General features: G+C 33.3%; 3 protein-coding genes across 14 annotated transcripts; all 3 read right to left on the bottom strand.

Annotated features, from left to right (window-relative positions):
* Positions 1-493: 493 nt before the first annotated feature.
* On the bottom strand, positions 494-1,773 carry LOC116345278. The gene is made up of 4 exons (XM_031774512.1): positions 1,389-1,773; positions 1,169-1,323; positions 883-1,041; positions 494-810 (listed from the first exon to the last, which is right to left on the bottom strand). The coding sequence occupies exons 1-4, from the start codon at positions 1,504-1,506 to the stop codon at positions 532-534; spliced, it is 711 nt and encodes a 236-aa protein (XP_031630372.1). The 5' UTR covers positions 1,507-1,773; the 3' UTR covers positions 494-531.
* Positions 1,774-2,227: 454 nt separating this feature from the next.
* Positions 2,228-8,710, bottom strand: LOC116345428. Of its 7 annotated transcripts, XM_031774776.1 has the most exons (7): positions 8,223-8,416; positions 6,614-6,960; positions 4,813-6,236; positions 4,495-4,702; positions 3,666-4,323; positions 3,421-3,516; positions 2,228-3,233 (listed from the first exon to the last, which is right to left on the bottom strand). In XM_031774776.1, the coding sequence occupies exons 2-7, from the start codon at positions 6,698-6,700 to the stop codon at positions 3,001-3,003; spliced, it is 2,706 nt and encodes a 901-aa protein (XP_031630636.1). In that variant the 5' UTR covers positions 6,701-6,960; positions 8,223-8,416; the 3' UTR covers positions 2,228-3,000. The 7 variants fall into 7 exon arrangements, with proteins under 7 accessions (XP_031630636.1, XP_031630642.1, XP_031630641.1 ...); XM_031774782.1 differs by lacking the exons at positions 6,614-6,960; positions 8,223-8,416 and adding an exon at positions 8,444-8,710; XM_031774781.1 differs by lacking the exon at positions 6,614-6,960 and having other exon boundaries at positions 8,173-8,416.
* Positions 8,711-9,274: 564 nt separating this feature from the next.
* Positions 9,275-16,391, bottom strand: LOC116345427 (putative uncharacterized protein DDB_G0277255). 6 transcript variants are annotated; one of them, XM_031774774.1, is made up of 6 exons: positions 16,377-16,391; positions 15,461-15,860; positions 13,989-15,376; positions 13,707-13,896; positions 12,767-13,207; positions 9,275-11,971 (listed from the first exon to the last, which is right to left on the bottom strand). In XM_031774774.1, exons 2-6 carry the CDS (start codon positions 15,567-15,569, stop codon positions 10,173-10,175), a joined length of 3,927 nt encoding a protein of 1,308 aa, XP_031630634.1. In that variant the 5' UTR covers positions 15,570-15,860; positions 16,377-16,391; the 3' UTR covers positions 9,275-10,172. The 6 variants fall into 6 exon arrangements, with proteins under 6 accessions (XP_031630634.1, XP_031630630.1, XP_031630629.1 ...); XM_031774770.1 differs by lacking the exon at positions 16,377-16,391 and adding an exon at positions 16,191-16,321; XM_031774769.1 differs by lacking the exon at positions 16,377-16,391 and adding an exon at positions 16,191-16,318 and having other exon boundaries at positions 15,461-16,006.
* Positions 16,392-16,424: the final 33 nt, after the last annotated feature.

Genomic DNA, 16,424 nt, shown 5'->3' with positions numbered 1-16,424 from the left:
CCCTAGATATTTGATCGAGTCTTTCGAGCTAATTATTTGGTTGCCGATTTTTATTTTCATATACTCCAGTGATTTACGACCCGTGATTAGGACTGCTTCCGTTTTGAGCTCTGCCAGCTCTAGGCCAGCAGTGTGTGTGTGTGTGTGTGTGTGTGTGTGTGTGTGTGTGTGTGTGTGCTGCTCTCGTTTTGCCTTGCCGTTTAGTTCGGCTGAATATTTGATTAATGAATTATAAGCTGCATTGAATAAATCATTCAATTACAACACTTTTACGAAATGAAATGTCTTCAATTATTGAAAATTAATAAAATGGATGACATTTAAGAAATTCATAAATGTGACATTTTTGCATGGTACATAGCTTGATGCTTCATATTAATTTTCAAAAAGGTTTACATACATTTTTTGTGTTTTTATTTGAATACTGCACTTCAATACGAAAAATGTTATAACATAGAAAAAGTTGAACGACTCAAATAAAAATAATCACATATAATTATCAATTGAATTGCAATTTTATTTCGTTTTTTATTAAAATCTGGATGAATCTTTTTCAAGACGTGATTTAATTTTATTCATTGTCATATCTGTATCGGTGTAAATAAGACCAACGTCATTTTCCGTCAAATTGTTAATATCCATATATCCGTCAATAAATTTGATCGATGCATGTAATTCCTTGTTGTCCGTACGTAAGAAAGTCGATATAAAACTATCATTTGACTCCGATTTAAACACATCGCCCGAATAATATGCGAAATCATCATTATTACGTATTACGGTACAAATTGCATCACAAGCAATGAGACACTGCAAATGATTTTTAAAAATGTGATTACACATAAACGAAATGATGATCGAGTGAAGTTAATATAAACTTACGTCGAGAAGACCGCGGCTTGGATCTTTATAATTTTTGGTTGATAATTTTATAACGCGCAATCTGTCTCTAGAAAGCGCATATTTCGGAAATGTTGTAATTAATTTGGCAGCCAACAGCGTAGGACACTGCTTCATCTCTATGTGTAACTTATCTATGGCCTGGAATTGAATGAGATTTTAATGAAATATATGGGTATTCCATATATGGGTATCCAAATACGTTTTATGATGAAATAATAAGTTTCATATTCAAATATTGTGTTACTAAAACTGGGCCATGCCTCACCTCATTATCAAAGTCGATGAGTCGAGCTGCATGTGTCGTTCGACTTTCCTCTAAACGCAGCGGTCCAAGGCCACCGATAAAAACATTTTTATTGTCACCATTAAGGTCCCAGCATCTGGACGCTCCACGTTCTAATAGCGCAAACTCTTGAGTTGCTGCAATTTTAAAGCACACAATAATTAAAACATCGAATATATTGAGTAAATTTTAAAAACCATACCTCTCACTCCTTTCAACATTGATTTTAGTAAGCCTAGAATAGGATCCGAAGAGCTTCGTTGACGACATGATATAATTATTGGATCGTACACCTTACGTGTTATAAAATTTTTCAACATTTTTCTATACTTTTTACAAATGAACGAAAATTTTTGTTTTTGTTTGGGTTTTACAACTATCGTATGTTATTATTGATATTATTAATATTATAAAACTGTTGGTTTTTATCTATTACATTGATTTTTGAACGGTGATGAAACTATTTTTGGTTACTGGCAATCACGAATGATAGCGAGTGTTCTGTCAAAATGTGTTCTGTCAATACTTAAATCATACCATGAAACCATGAAACGGTTTGGTCTTTCCTTCATTTTTCAGCACATTTTTTATAATTTATGTGTCATTCAATGGGATTTTATGTGATTCGACCATTTAATTGGCAGCAACTGAAGAACATTCATTGAACAACAAATAAATAAATATAAAATATTTTTATGTCTAAGTGTGTTTCGCTAAGTACATCACTAAAAGTACGTTACAAGGCATACTTACTTAAAAATTACTATTCCATTACTCTACAATTCATTTTCCATTCTGTTTCATTACCTATTGATTAATTTCCATTTTTTCCATTCTTTTCTTCTGATCAACTCTAGGTACGTTCCCAAAATACCGCAAAATATAAGAATCACATATTTCTTATTTGAACAAAATAAATAAATAAGAAAATATAATATGGTTTGATCACTTTCAGAAAAATTCAAAATTTTATTTTCGACAAATGTATTGAAATACAATTTTCCAAAAGAAAAAAACTGAATTATAATATTATTATTTTTTTTTTGACTAGAAATCGCTATATTTATCGCAAGAAAATAATTCACTTTCTTGAAAATTGTTTAAAATCGATGCTTTGCTAGGAATTTTTTTTTTGTTTTTGTTCATCGATAAATCAAGGCTTTTCTCCAAAAACAAGAATGAATCTAAACTCGATCACTGCATCTGTGATGAAAGTGTATCCACATGTTATGCACAAACATGTAATGTGTTGGAATCCATAGGAAAAAATCAATTTGTTTAGATGGCAGCGAATTATTGTTTTTTTTTTCTTTTTTCATCATCTTTTTCACGTTTATTGAGACATGTAAAATTTATTGTTAAAGTGCATTACTCATATATATGTTCCTGTTCTTTCTCTTCAAGTTAAATGTGATTTTAAATAAAAAAATAATAATTTATTTAAAACAAAAAAGAAACGATAAATGTTGGTGTTGCAACACAAAGGATTAAAAACATCTCCACCGAAAAAAGATATGATATTAGATAAATTATTAGTCTAGTACAATTATATATATACGTAAAAGAAGCCTTTCACAGCTAAGAAGAGTCCGTGCAATTTGTGTATACATGAAACGATTTCAGCTTGTTTAGTTTAGTTTTTTTTGTTGTTTTTCATTTTAAATATATATATAGATTTCCTATTCTAAATGAATGTTTTTTTTTATTCATAAAGAATGCCTTTAAATATATATATGCATGTGTTTGTGTTTTTTGTATATATATCTATATATCCCTGTCATATGCGGCGGCTATTTCTTCTTCTTTTATTAGTATTATGTATGCACGAGGCCACGTATATCATTTTTAACCGATGCGGTTGTTAACACTTCGTCACAAATATCGGAACCGTCCAGTATCTCATCGTTAACATCGAGAAAACTCTCGAGAAAATTACTTGAACTGGTCATTTGTTCGAGCGATTTAACCTGTTCGTCGACTTCCTCAAGTGCACGCGCCAATTCATCTTGCTCTTTTTGTGTGGGCTCATAGTGTTCATGTTGTTGCACTTTAGATATGTAAATTGAATAAGAGAGAAAGAGGGAAAAGACAACCAATTGTTGATAAATAAATCATAATTTCCTTATGAAATATAAAAAAAAAATTCTTCAGACGAATTTTAAAAATATAAAACTGAATCGAATTTTTTGTGCGTTTTTCGTTTGTTTTGGTTTCAATCTGAATATTTTGTTTACCTTGGAACAAGTCATTGAAAGCGTCCACTGGTAATTGATTTAATACATTCGTTAAATCATGTTCTTCGAGGAGTCTAGCATCACTCAGCGGGATTTCTGAATGCAAAAATAGAATTTATGCGATCAAATATTGGTTTGACACACAGCCCAACAACAATATCGAGAAAGGCATCGAATTTTTAATGCCCAAACATACAATTGAAGTGAGAATTTTTTTTTATCTAAAATCACGAGAGAAAACATACCGATGCCATCTTGTGCGGTCATCAACTCAGATTCACTCAGTTCACCGACACCTGTATCCTCTGAACTTTCATATGCCGAACTATTTTCACCGCCGACCGATATAATATTTTGAATTTTTATCTTTGATGCGTTCGGCATTGAATTACTGAGTTGATAAACCATCACATTATCGGGTAGATACTTATTGTGGTTACCACCGGTGGTTACATGTGTTGACGGTGTATGTGCCTTTGCACTTATTATTTGTGCCGTTGTTGTCATCGTTGGTGTTGATGTCATCGGATTTTCAATGTTTTTTCGGAACAAATCTTGATTCCATACAACATTTATTGTTGGCTGCATACTTTGTTTTGTTACATTAAATTGACCTATTGTCTTTGAGTGTTGCTGTTGCTGATGTTGATGCTGATGCTGTTCTATTTGTTGTGGTTGATGATGAGGACGATGATGATGATTATTATGATTTTGATGATGATGTTGCGACGTTGGCGGTATCGGTGAATGCTTTGGGATCACCTGCGATTCGGCCACCACCAAATGATTACGTCGCTTTTTCTTCTTATTTCGTTTCGGCTGTCGCACCGATTCATTTGTTTTGGTCTTAATTTTTAAGCTTTTCTTCGGTTTTTGTTCTTGGGAAATTCGATTATAGTTATCCTGTAAAAATACAAGCAGTTTGATTAATTGTCAATTTGTGTGGGTTTTTGGTTAATTCTCTTCGAATTGTCAATTGGTCGGTCTATGTTCGATATTTTAAAATCCGACAACATGAAATGAGCAGAATTTTTTTTTTGGAGGAAAAGTCCATTCATTAATAGAAAAACTTACGCGCTTCCATGCATGTTCACGGCATAGCGGCAGCTCATGGCTTATATCGAAAACAGGTACACGACATTGTGAATTATCCGAAAATTTTGCAGTACAAGGATGAAATAGTTTTTGATCCTTATTAAGCGTAATGTGTAAATAACAATATGCAGTCATTGCTAATGCTGCATTTGAGCACGATTGAACGCTACATTTCGTGGGCGCAATTCTACAAAATAAAAAAATAAATACATATGATGTTAGTGTTCAATCCAAAACGAATGTAGAAAAAAAAAACCGAAACGTAATTATGTAATTTAAAGAAAATAAAAAACCTACTTATTCCGTTCATTTTTAAATTTGGCTAATGCTTTTGTTACTGTAATTATACGTCGTTTTGCTAAAATCGTACTCCGAAAATGTTGCGCCTGTGCATATTGAAATGCTTGCCGACGAAGGTTATCGCGTTTATTTTCCAATCGTTGTTCGCGCGTTAGCAGATTCTCATTAGGTATATCACGAAACCAAAATGTTTGCATGCACGATGCAAATTCAGCATTGCCACTGCCACTACCACCACCGGCTGAATTGTTGCTACCACCGTTGCCACCACAATCGGCAGCAGCAGCAAATGTTGTGTCGGTGATACTGATATCATCATAAATGTACGATTCAGGTGAATGCCATTCCTTGTCCATTCGTTTATCAGATAATCTCTCTGCATTATTCGACGCATTATGGGTCGAATCGAACGTTCCTCCATTTTCATTGGATTTTAACGGTGTACGTGGCTGGGCTAAATCATATTTAACTTTTCGTAATGTTGGAAAATTTATTTTTTCGCCGTTTGTGTTACGTTTTTTTATTTTCTCATCACGTTTGGTATTGACGGTGGCTTTTTGTTTCTTTGAACGTCGTTCGGATGTTGGCGTCGACGACGACGATGACGACGACGATGATAATAACGTTTGTTTTGTTTGATTTGACGTTGATGAATTTCCTAAATTCGATTGTGAATTGATGGTTGTAATACTTTTATGTAAAGATTCGGTTACAGCGTTATCAGATACCGCATGGCCATCATTTCCATTGAATGATTGCGTCTGAAAATGTTGTTGGTGTTGTTTTTGTTGCCGGCGATAAATTTCGATCGATGATGTTGATGATTTTATCAATTTTTGTTGTGGATTTATTTGCTTTGGTTCGATTTTATGATGTTGATGCTGTTCAATGCTGTTTGCCCTATTAAAAGCGTTCGTTTTTACATCGCTGCTGGAATGATTAAATTTTTGACTCAATGCGGCATGTTCAAAGTTAAACGATTTGGCCGTTGTTGACATTTCCGTTATGATTGGTTTCCGTTGTTCTTTGGCCAAATCCAAATTTATGTGATTGAATTTTTTCGCCGCTATTGATGATGATGGTGTTGATGCTGTTGATGATATTGTTGAATACCAATCTTTGGCTTTGTTCACAATTCGCTCTGTGGATGCGACGGGCGTTGCAATTTTTGCTGTCAAAACAGTTGTATTTTGACCACACAACGAACGATTCCATTTACTTGGTTCACAATTGTTGATTGTTTTTGATATAGTGGTTATTGAATGTGGTGTGTTTATCTGTTTTGTGTATATTGTTTCCGGGCTTAATTTGCCTGGCTCATTTATGTGGCTCAACTCGTGACGATGAGATTGTATTGATGCGTACGTTCCTTCATTTGATATTTGTTCCGTTGTTTTCATCGGTGTACTTAATTTTGGCGTCTGGAAAAATACATAAACAACACACAAAAATAAAATCATTAGATACAACAGTCAGATTGTTTTTCGTCTATTGTCTACGACATGTATATACATGTAAAAAATTCAAGTGACGCTACTTAAAACAGGGTGTGTAACATTCTATTGTTTCATTTCTAAAGATTTGAAACCACTTCATTGCAATGGGAAAAAAACATATGCTACATTACTTAATCGTGAGTTGAATAAGAGCATTGTGTGAAGAAGCATTTTTGAAGAATTTTCTTCACGTTTGTAATTGAGAGTTTAAAATGATTGTGTATGTTGGTGAATGGAAATACTTATTAATATAAAGTGAACATTGTGTGTATTTTTTTGTTTTGTTTTTGAATTTATGATACCGGCGAATGAAAGTATGTTGTTGTGATCGGTGAGTCGATGAACATGTATGGATCGCCGGTTACAAATGAAGCTGGTTGACATGTCATTGTTTGCCTCTCTGTATTCTATTTTGAAAATGGAAAAACTCCTTGAACTGGTTATGGTTTTGTTTTTCTTTTCGCTTTTTGATAAATTTGCGGAAAATTCTCCCCCTTGACGTGATGTGTGAAGTGAAAACTCCTTTTGTATTCTTTTGAATGTATGAATACTTCAAATCAAAACAATCAATGAGCTTTTGAAAAATTCAATACAAAATCGAATCGATGTGATGTGTATTGGTTGTCACTTCACCACTGTGTGCCCACCACTGAAAAGAGAATTTTAAATGAATGATCGTTGTATATAGATTGATGATTATGAGGGAAAAAGTCAGAAACGTTTTCTATATTATTTTTCAAAATGTGTTGATGTATTACATTTGATATGTGTGTGTGTGTGCGATCGAGTTTTAGTTCGCGCGCACTGAAATCACTAAAAATAATGAGCCATAAAATGAGAAATGTGCAGTTTTTGTGAATATTTGTTTACATAAACCTTCATATAGAAGTTTGGAGTGCATCGAGCATATGGTTTTGCACATTTTAAGCGAAACCACAAAACTTAGAGTTTTAGCTAAACTATTTTTACAATATATTCCAATTCTGACGACTTTATTCACTAGAAGAGAAACAACAACAAAAACAAAAAAAAAACATTTTAAGGAGAAAAAGCAGACATATCAAAAATCATAGTGTTCTTTTTTGTTTTTATTGTGTTTAGATTATTTCATTTGTATGCGCGGCACTTATTCGCTATTTGGTTGGTTGGATGGCTGGTTATTTTGATTCCAGTATGGCAATCGTCAGTCACAAACAATGCCTACCATATGCTGTTGTATGATTACCGGTGAAAATCTCTCTCGCTCTCTCTTCTCTCTAGATCTATCTCTTTTAAACGCATCGAAATCCGAGCAAAAGCATTGTTCAATTTGATTTGGATAGGCGAGCACATTATGTATGCGAACATGAAACGAACCGGAGATTAAATATATTGCTTAATGTACTGTATATGTGCACTTATTTTTTTTTTGTTTTGTATCATTCGCAATAACAAACAACAACAACAGCAACGACGACGGCTACGGAAAAATAATGAGCGCTGTATGTTTCCATTTGTCTTTAATCTGTGTACCGTTACATTTTTATGTACAAAATTCGAGCGTACAGGCGTATATTTCGCAGCAGTAAAAGCAGAAAACCTCGGTAAATGACTCGATGCACAATATATATTACGTATATGCATATGGTTACAAATGCATACATAAGCCTACAACAACAGCAGCAATAGCCGCTGTTGCGGCCGTAGCCGCAACATTTATACACACTATATACATATAGATATAGATATAGATATATCTGTTCGGTATTGAGAAAAAAAGAACCTTTTTTTTTCTTCCACTCACACACAGCGCTCACACAATTCACTAAGAGCGCCTTACAATATATAGGGATGGAAAAGAAGAAGAAGAAGCAAAAAAAACCTATAGAAGAATCTGGTTTGCAATATTGATCAGCAAATACTGTGTCGCACCTTATTTTCACTACTCTCTTGTGTTGATTCGAAGCAAATATAATGGTTTATTTTTATTGAAATTATACACAGTTTTGGAAATTTAATAAATTTTCTCGATTTGCACTACTTAAATTTAAATGAGAAAAATAAAAAATAAAATAATATTTTATTATCGTAACATTATGAATTGACAGGTACGCCAGCAATATGGCGAAGGAAAAAGTTGCTTTTTTACTCACTCGGACCGTGTGTCTCTGTATTGGTGTTCGATAATTTCAACAATTGTGAAAATGTACGTTGCACCCAATATTCAACTCGCTGTATGATGGAAACTACTATGGTTGATTTTTGCTGCGGTTGTATGTATGCGAATCAAACACACGCACACATAGAGATGTGCAAACAGACGGAGTATATACGAGGCGTTGCTGTGAAGAGAGACACACTACATTCAAATTATCGAAAAACTTGAATGTCATCTCGCTTAACAACCAACTTCATGGTGAATAGCCGCTGTTTATATGTTCCAGTGCTGCTATTAAACTAAATATTTTATATATTTTATTCAAAATTGAAAAACAATTGATATTTTTTTCATAAAATAGTTTGACCTGAATTAAAAAAATAAATAAAAAATGTTTGAAAAAATACTGAAATAAATTTACAGTAAATAAAAAACTCTGAAAAAAATGATTTATATTCAAAATACGTTAAATTTGTCTGAAAAAGAAATAAATAGAAATTACATTGTTTTTTTCTTGGCTCTTTCAAAGACTCGAAATAAAGAAAATCAATTGTAAAAAATCCAATTGAAGAAATGTTAAATTTCAAAAATAAAATCATTTTCATAATTATTTTTCATTTATTTTTCATATACATATAATTCAGACTATTGGGCACATTCACCGCAATAACGCAATTGAATAAATATATTAAACATTAGCTTTTTTATTTTCTCTTTTTTTTCATCTCCTTCAAATGGTGAAATTTACTAAACAGAAGTATTTTTCTTTTAAACTAAGATTTTGATTAAAACTTGATTTATTTTAAAGCGATAGCAACAAAAAAAATAATTTTTCCTTAAGTCAACGTGTTTATTTTTTTAAAATAATGGCTGGATTTCATCTTATCCATAAGAAATAAAAATTATTAACATAAACAAAAATGATGTCTTTTTTTTTTCAAAAAAACAAACAAAAAATTGTGTTTTCTATCAAATAAAATACACAACATAAACAGGATGGATCGGTTTCGTTCGATTGTTTTATATTCTATATAAACGCGGCTAATATATCGATGAATGACAAAATAATAATAATAAAAGAACAATAATAAATGAAACGACGAATTGATGCATAGGTGCACTATCAAATACTATTTAACGAACGAGGGAGGGCGGTTCAATTTACTAAATTGTAAATCACTCTAGTATTATAAACATTATACAATTGATTTCTCTCTGATTTGTTTTATTCTTTTCACTTTTCATCTAATATTAACTAATTATTTATTCGAGTGTTCATCTTTGGCTGAACTGAATTTCCATTGGCAAATCCTTCAACTACATTTGTGACATTTGCGAAGAATAAACATTTAATAGTATATTTTGGTCGGCGCAAGTTTTGCAAATTAGGAATAATATGTTGATGTTGTTTGTCACATTGTTTTCACTGTTTGAAAAAAAGAAGCGCGCATAAAGCCAGAGCCCATAAGCAATGTTCAATGTTCTGTCTCTTTAATAAATGGTTTTTTTTGTTGTTGCTTAAAACAAAAGTATTCATTTTGCGGCAAATAAATAAAATTCTAGTCTACATAGCGTGTATTTGTATGAAGTGAAGCTCACATATTTAAATGGGCAATGTATTCATCGGAATTTGCGTCGCCGCCGCTGTTACCACCATCCTCATCATCATCACCACCACCACCACTGACAGCCGTATTCATCGTCGTCGCATCGTTCAATAATAATCATTTTTTCGCTTTGGATATATTTGGCATATTTATTAGACTTTTTGGCGCAACAAAGCACAAATCGGGCAATGATATAATACTTGGTGCGATCGATTGTTGCTGTTGTTGCGTGATTTGAAATGTATTCGATTCAATGTTCGATGAATTATTCAATGTTTGTCGCATTGCATTTGATTGTACATAGTTGCCGAACGTTTTAATGCCGCCCGATTGGAAAGACGATGGTGCATTCCATTTAAACATTGATTCATAATTATTGGCTGCCATCGTTGCGTCGATTGTTCCAATTGAATTTTGTGAACGTTGTAAATTTGGCGGTGTTGACGACACAAATTCAGACCAATCGTCTTCTTCAACGTTATTACTTTGTTGCTGTTGCTTTAGTAGATTTTTATTTAAAATATTTGTAATTGGCGTTTGAGGTTGGACGACCGAAACAAAATCGGACCATTCATCATCTGCACTTGTATCGGTATTGTCTTTCTGATCATTTATGTTGTCGACCTTTACCTGTTCCATCGATTGAGTAGAAAAACGTCGTTCAAGCTCATTCAATTCGTCGGAATTGATGCCAGGTTCGGGCCATTGGATTGTTAATGCATTGTTATTTGTTGACGATGATTGTGCGATCGCCGTTTGTGGCATTAAAATACCCGAATTTCCAACAAAATTGGTATTTTGTTTCTGGTGCTGCAATGATGGTTGCGTTTGTTGTTGTTGTTGTTGGAGTGAATTAAACGATGCATTTTGTACTAAATTTATTGTAGAAAGGGAATGTATTTCATCGGTAGAACTAATAGAAAATATTTCCATTGGATCTGTTATTGCACAACCGTAGCTATTAGTATCATTAAGTATGTTGCCGGATGGAATGTTTTTGTGTGTATTAGACGTTGAAAATTGATCATTCAATGAATAAAATTTGAAATCGGTTCGATTTCCGTTACTCAGTGGATTTAAATTTGTGAAAGCATTGTCAGTCGTTTGTTCATTTGACAATGGCAATGACGACGGCACTGAACTCTTAAAATTATCAAAACTATTCAATTGAGATGATATTGGCAATTTATTCAAGTACCCGTCATTCGATACCATTTCATTGTTTGTCGCCATCGACAAACCAGGAAGATTTGAATTAATTGAATTCGATTGCATTTTTACATTTGATTGGCTCGTACATGGTTCAATGACTGGATTTATTGTGGCCCCAAAGGTTGGTTGAACGAATTGAAAATCGCTAAAATCATCGGCCGATGCAATTAATTTATTCGGTTCATATTCAACGTCACGATACTCCTTTTTCACAACACTCTCTTTAATAACAATGCTATCGCTGGCGAATGGTTCATTGTCGTCCAATGGAATCGATTTCGATGCACCGTTTGAGACCAAAGTTGATGGTGATAGAGGTGGTGGTGATAACGATGTCGCATCGTTGCTTCCATTCGGTTTGCTTGGTGTAAATATGTGTGTTTCTTTCATGGTACCACTGCTACCGGGCACGGTATATGAATCTGATGTGGGCGATGGCTCCAATCGACCATCATTGCATTCGTCGGTTATGTGAAAATCACTTTTTGCCACTGGATCCATGGCCAATGAAATTGGTGCTACTTCTGTTACAGATGATGTAATACCATTTGGTGTAATTGATTCAATCGATATTTGTTGTTGTTGCTGCTGCTGCTGCTGCTGCTGCTGCTGTTGCGGTTGCGTTTGCTGTTGACTTATTTTCCCTTGATCGATTGATTTTTGTTCTAACGAAATGTTTTCTTCATGTACGGATTTTTGCGCTCCTTCAGAACAAAAAAGATGCAAATAGTTAGTTTGAACGAAAAGATAAATGTTCATGTATTGGAGAGCGGAAGAAAAGCAGAGCTGTTATAGCTTATAAACTATAGGCACCGCGGAGGTGCGGACACTTTTCGGTAAGTGCTACTCTCGCTTATATTCAGGTGAGACACTTGAAAAAATTATATGGAATAAGAGTGAACACTCACTACTGCCCGCACTTTTTTCGCGGTGCCAATAACAGTTCTGAAGAAAATAACGAAATATTTTATTTTAGAAAACATGGATAGTTTGGAATTATTTGAACTACAAAAATAAAAACAAAGGAGAACACGGTCCATGTGACAGAAAAAAAAGTGTCTGACTAGATTTTTTGAAACGTAATCAATATGATCGAGAAACTAAAGCTTACTATAAAACTAATTGGCGGTCAGTGACATTAGTCAGACATTTTATTTGCACATGGGAAATAGAAAAATAAAAATAGAAAATTTCGAGAGTGAATTGTGACTTATCACTTAAATTAAAAAAACAGAGAAAAAAATATATTAATATGCCGTCATTGCGAGGCAACCAAAAACTAATGCACTAAAAGATAACATGCGATGAATCCACAACCACTAATCAAATCAATAATCACTTTTACCCAATTAACCAAACAAATGAACAAAGCAGAAAATAAAACGAACAATGAAATAAAGTTTTCTATGTTTAATGAACTGAAATGGGGGGATGATTTGTTTTTTGGTTTTAGTGAGGCCAGTCAAAAACGAAAAAAAAAAGACAAATGATCAACTTACTAAAGTACAAATCAAATTTATTCATTTGATGTGGTATGCCCGTCACCATTGGTTTGTGATTAGTATCAAATCGCAATTGATTGAGTCCGTTAGTGCATTTTGTGAAATTGATTTTATTTAATTTTGCATTGTCCATAGCCACCATATTTGCGATATCATGTTGATATGTTGTTGCACGTTGTGTTTTGTTGTTATTGTTGTTGTTGATATTATGGTTGATGGTATTGTTGACCAGTTTCAATTCAGTCATGGCCGAAATATTTTGTTGTGTGGAAGTGGATAATGATGTTGTTGTTGTTACGGATTTGGATGTTGATGAATAATTTAGTGCCGAGTTCGTTGTGGAACATGCAGAGGAGGAGGAATTAAGATTTATTTTATCTAGATTTGCCACCACCACTAGTTGTTCTAGGTCCAATAGTAATGTGTGTGCGTGTAATGCTGAATACAAATATGCGAATATTTTACGAATAAAAAAAAACCCATATGATACGTTTTAAACACAATCAAATCGAAGTAGAAAGATCGTTAAAAATGTTAGAAACCCAACACAAAACAGATATAAACACACAATTCCATTAATTTTTGTTTAAATTTTTTTTTCTTAAATGGAACACATAAAATAAAAGCACTTCATTTTCTGTGTGAAGTAAATTCTTGGTCCCTTTTAGCAACTTGATGATTATCTTTTGATTTTTTCTTTTATTGCATGGATTGCATTGAAATTGAAAGAAACAAAAAAAAACACACACAGAAAAAAAATTAAAATAGAGAAAATAAAATGAACAAAATGACACAGAAAATAGAAATCGACAAACAAGAGTTATACAATTTGTGAGACAATAACTGGTGCGAATTGGAACCAATGGTTTGTAAAATTATGCTAAACGCCAGTTTAATTCTCTTATAATCTATGCAAATCTGATCGTTTTAAACTTACCGTCTAATGGATTTATTAAACCCGAACTATTCCAGTCAAACTGGGCAGCTGGCACATCTAAAATCGATTTTGTTCCTTTTGAATCACCTTCATGTGAACCGGATGATGTCACTTTCATTGGTTCCAATGGACTTAATCCCAAATTGGCTGCAAATTTTGGCGCTGAACTATTCCATTTCTCTCCGTATAGCTGAAAGAAAAGAAAAATGATTCATTATCAACATATCGAAAGCAATACAAGACACATTTCAAAGACACTGTAATTTAATAATCAATACTTACAATGTTTCGTGAATCAATTCCTAAGGCTTTCACCAATACGGTTTTACTCGTTGATTTTGCCCATTGATGGGCTAAAGCGTTTGAATTATCTACATTTTTTAGTTGTGTGGTTAGTTTGTTAACAAACAGCTCTTTACCATAATAAATATTGCAATCTTGATGTTGGTAACCAGCCATTGATGTCGACGATGACGATGAATTATCAATTGCATCACTACACTGTTCCGAAATTGGAAATATAGCGGTCAATATAGAACTAAGATTAAGCTTGATATTTTCACTATCTAATAGCACATTTGTATCTTTTTGAACAATTGGTTGTGTTTCCACAGTGGGTAGCGTTTGTTGAAAGTCACTAAATTCACCGAATTCATCATCATCGTCGTCATCGTCATTGACATCATTGTCATTATCGAATGCATTGGTCGTGAAATTATCTATTTCATCACATTTCTTAGTAGGATCGGATGGTGATGTTATTTCGTTTGGTGTGAAATTCTCTTGCACAATATTTGCATCATCAAAGGTAGCAAATTGTCCAAAGTCCGCATTGAAATCGTTAATATTTGTGCTGAAATCATCATCATCATTATTAAAATCATCGACTGAATTGTCTTTTCGAAAGCCTGAGTCATTGGCATCGGCGACAATTTGTGATGTGGGCGTTTGTTCTTCGTCTGGTAGTGATGTTATTTCTTCTTTTTCATCTTCATTATCACGTTCTTCTTCGTCAGGTAGTGATGTTGCACGTTCTTCGTAGCTTTCATTTGTTTCATTTGTAATCGATTCAATTGGATTGGTTTCAATATCATCAAATTCATCGTGTATGGAAAATGATCCGAATTCCGTTTCCGGTGTAAATTCGGGCAGTTCGGGTGTTTGTCGTATCGAATCCAAATTCCATGACGGTGAACTTGATAAATTATCTTGTTGATCGATTGCTAATACATTATCGCCATTGAATTCATTTTTTTCACCGTCTGAGTGGTTCGATTGCTGATTTGTCTTATCCAATGATGATTGAATATCGTTTTGCTTATTATCAATTGCATCACATTCTTTTGATATTGTTATCGTTGAACTATTACCATTTGAATATACATCACCGATCGCACTGTCGTTGCCATTTCGTAGTTTATCACTTTCAAAATGAAGCTCTTCATCGGGTGCGACACTGAAATTATCTAAATCATCAATCACATGCTGTGATTCAAGGTCTAATTCTATGCTTAATGGTGAATCAATTGTCACTGGTTTATTATTGCTCGTCGGATCATCAACCACATCGGACAATCTGGTAGTGATGTTGGTCGACGACGTCGTCGTCGTCGCCGCCGTTGTGAGTGTTGTATGTTTCAGCTGATGAGGCGATGACGGCAGTGACTCATCTGAAATAAATGTTAAATATCAAAAATTATACGAACTGCATTTTCAAGTAGTAGTTTTTTTTTTCTCACTGTAGAAGGTCATACCATCAAAATGATCATAATTATCGTTTGGTGCACTCAAATCGTCATCACTCTCTAAGTCATCAATCGGTGGTGGTGTATTACATACCAATGGGGGTATCATATTGGGCATTTTATCTTTGATGATAAATTGCTTGGGCTGATTGGTTGTTTTAAAATTTTGTTGGGGTTTTTCTTTTGATATCGTACAAATGTTGGGAATTTGTTTTTGTTGATTTTAATTTTCACTTTTAACACGTCAACTCATTGAACATGGAGTTTGTAATAATACATAGGCCATGTACAATATAAATATTCGATTTATACGAATGTTGTTATAACATATCCATGTTTTTTTTTTATTGTGCAGCAGGGTGCTCTATCTCTCTCTCCTCCGTCTCAATTCGATTTTTTTGGACAATTCCTATTCGATATGGGAAAATATACGGCGCATTTGTAAGTGAAATTATTTGTAACAAAAAATCTTATTTATATCTGGAGAAATAGTATTTGTTGTTTTGTCTTAAACTTGATTAAGCAAACATTATCACAGTTTACAAGCAGTTTTTCCTGAATAAACGAATAAAAAATCACACACGAAACACATCTATTATTGAATTATACACACATACGAATATATATCATTCGAGTAATTTAGTTTACTATCAATGAAAGACAATAAATTTTTTTTTAGATAGTTAGCCAAAGTATTACGCTAACAATTACGAAATTTCACTACCAAAAATGCACAAACATTTTCCGTAATAATTGCATCGAATTATTTGTAACTCGTTTCTTTTTCTCTTCTTCACTATGTATATATATATATATCTGTCACACCAAAAAATATAAAAAAAGTCATATATATGAACAATAAGTGTTCAATACACCTGTGAGTCTTTTTTTTGTTAGTTAAAGTGACAGATGTTATTGAACATACCAAAAAAAATGTGTGTGCATATCGTACGAAATTGACACTTTACACACT

This window comes from Contarinia nasturtii, unplaced genomic scaffold, assembly GCF_009176525.2.
Source record: "Contarinia nasturtii isolate CC-2019 unplaced genomic scaffold, AAFC_CNas_1.1 Cnas_scaffold_1240, whole genome shotgun sequence".
In the NCBI taxonomy this organism is placed as follows: domain Eukaryota; kingdom Metazoa; phylum Arthropoda; class Insecta; order Diptera; family Cecidomyiidae; genus Contarinia; species Contarinia nasturtii.
The sequence above is the reverse complement of the archived record's forward strand: the minus strand, read 5'-3'. Positions and strand labels throughout refer to the sequence as shown.

Bases quoted from the DNA above. Each gene is read 5' to 3' on its own strand.
- LOC116345278 (XM_031774512.1), bottom strand. From the start codon at position 1,506: ATGTTGAAAAATTTTATAACACGTAAGGTGTACGATCCAATAATTATA. The intron at 1,324-1,388 runs GTATGGTTTTTA...TTAAAATTGCAG, and splicing joins AATGTTGAAAGGAGTGAGAG to CAACTCAAGAGTTTGCGCTA. The intron at 1,042-1,168 runs GTGAGGCATGGC...ATTCAATTCCAG, and splicing joins TCATCGACTTTGATAATGAG to GCCATAGATAAGTTACACAT.
- LOC116345428 (XM_031774776.1), bottom strand. From the start codon at position 6,700: ATGACATGTCAACCAGCTTCATTTGTAACCGGCGATCCATACATGTTC. The intron at 6,237-6,613 runs GTATCATAAATT...GTATTTTTCCAG, and splicing joins CAACATACTTTCATTCGCCG to ACGCCAAAATTAAGTACACC. The intron at 3,234-3,420 runs GTAAACAAAATA...ACATATCTAAAG, and splicing joins TTTCAATGACTTGTTCCAAG to TGCAACAACATGAACACTAT.
- LOC116345427 (XM_031774774.1), bottom strand. From the start codon at position 15,569: ATGCCCAATATGATACCCCCATTGGTATGTAATACACCACCACCGATT. The intron at 15,377-15,460 runs GTATGACCTTCT...CATTTATTTCAG, and splicing joins TAATTATGATCATTTTGATG to ATGAGTCACTGCCGTCATCG. The intron at 11,972-12,766 runs GTAAGTTGATCA...TTTGTTCTGAAG, and splicing joins TAAATTTGATTTGTACTTTA to GAGCGCAAAAATCCGTACAT.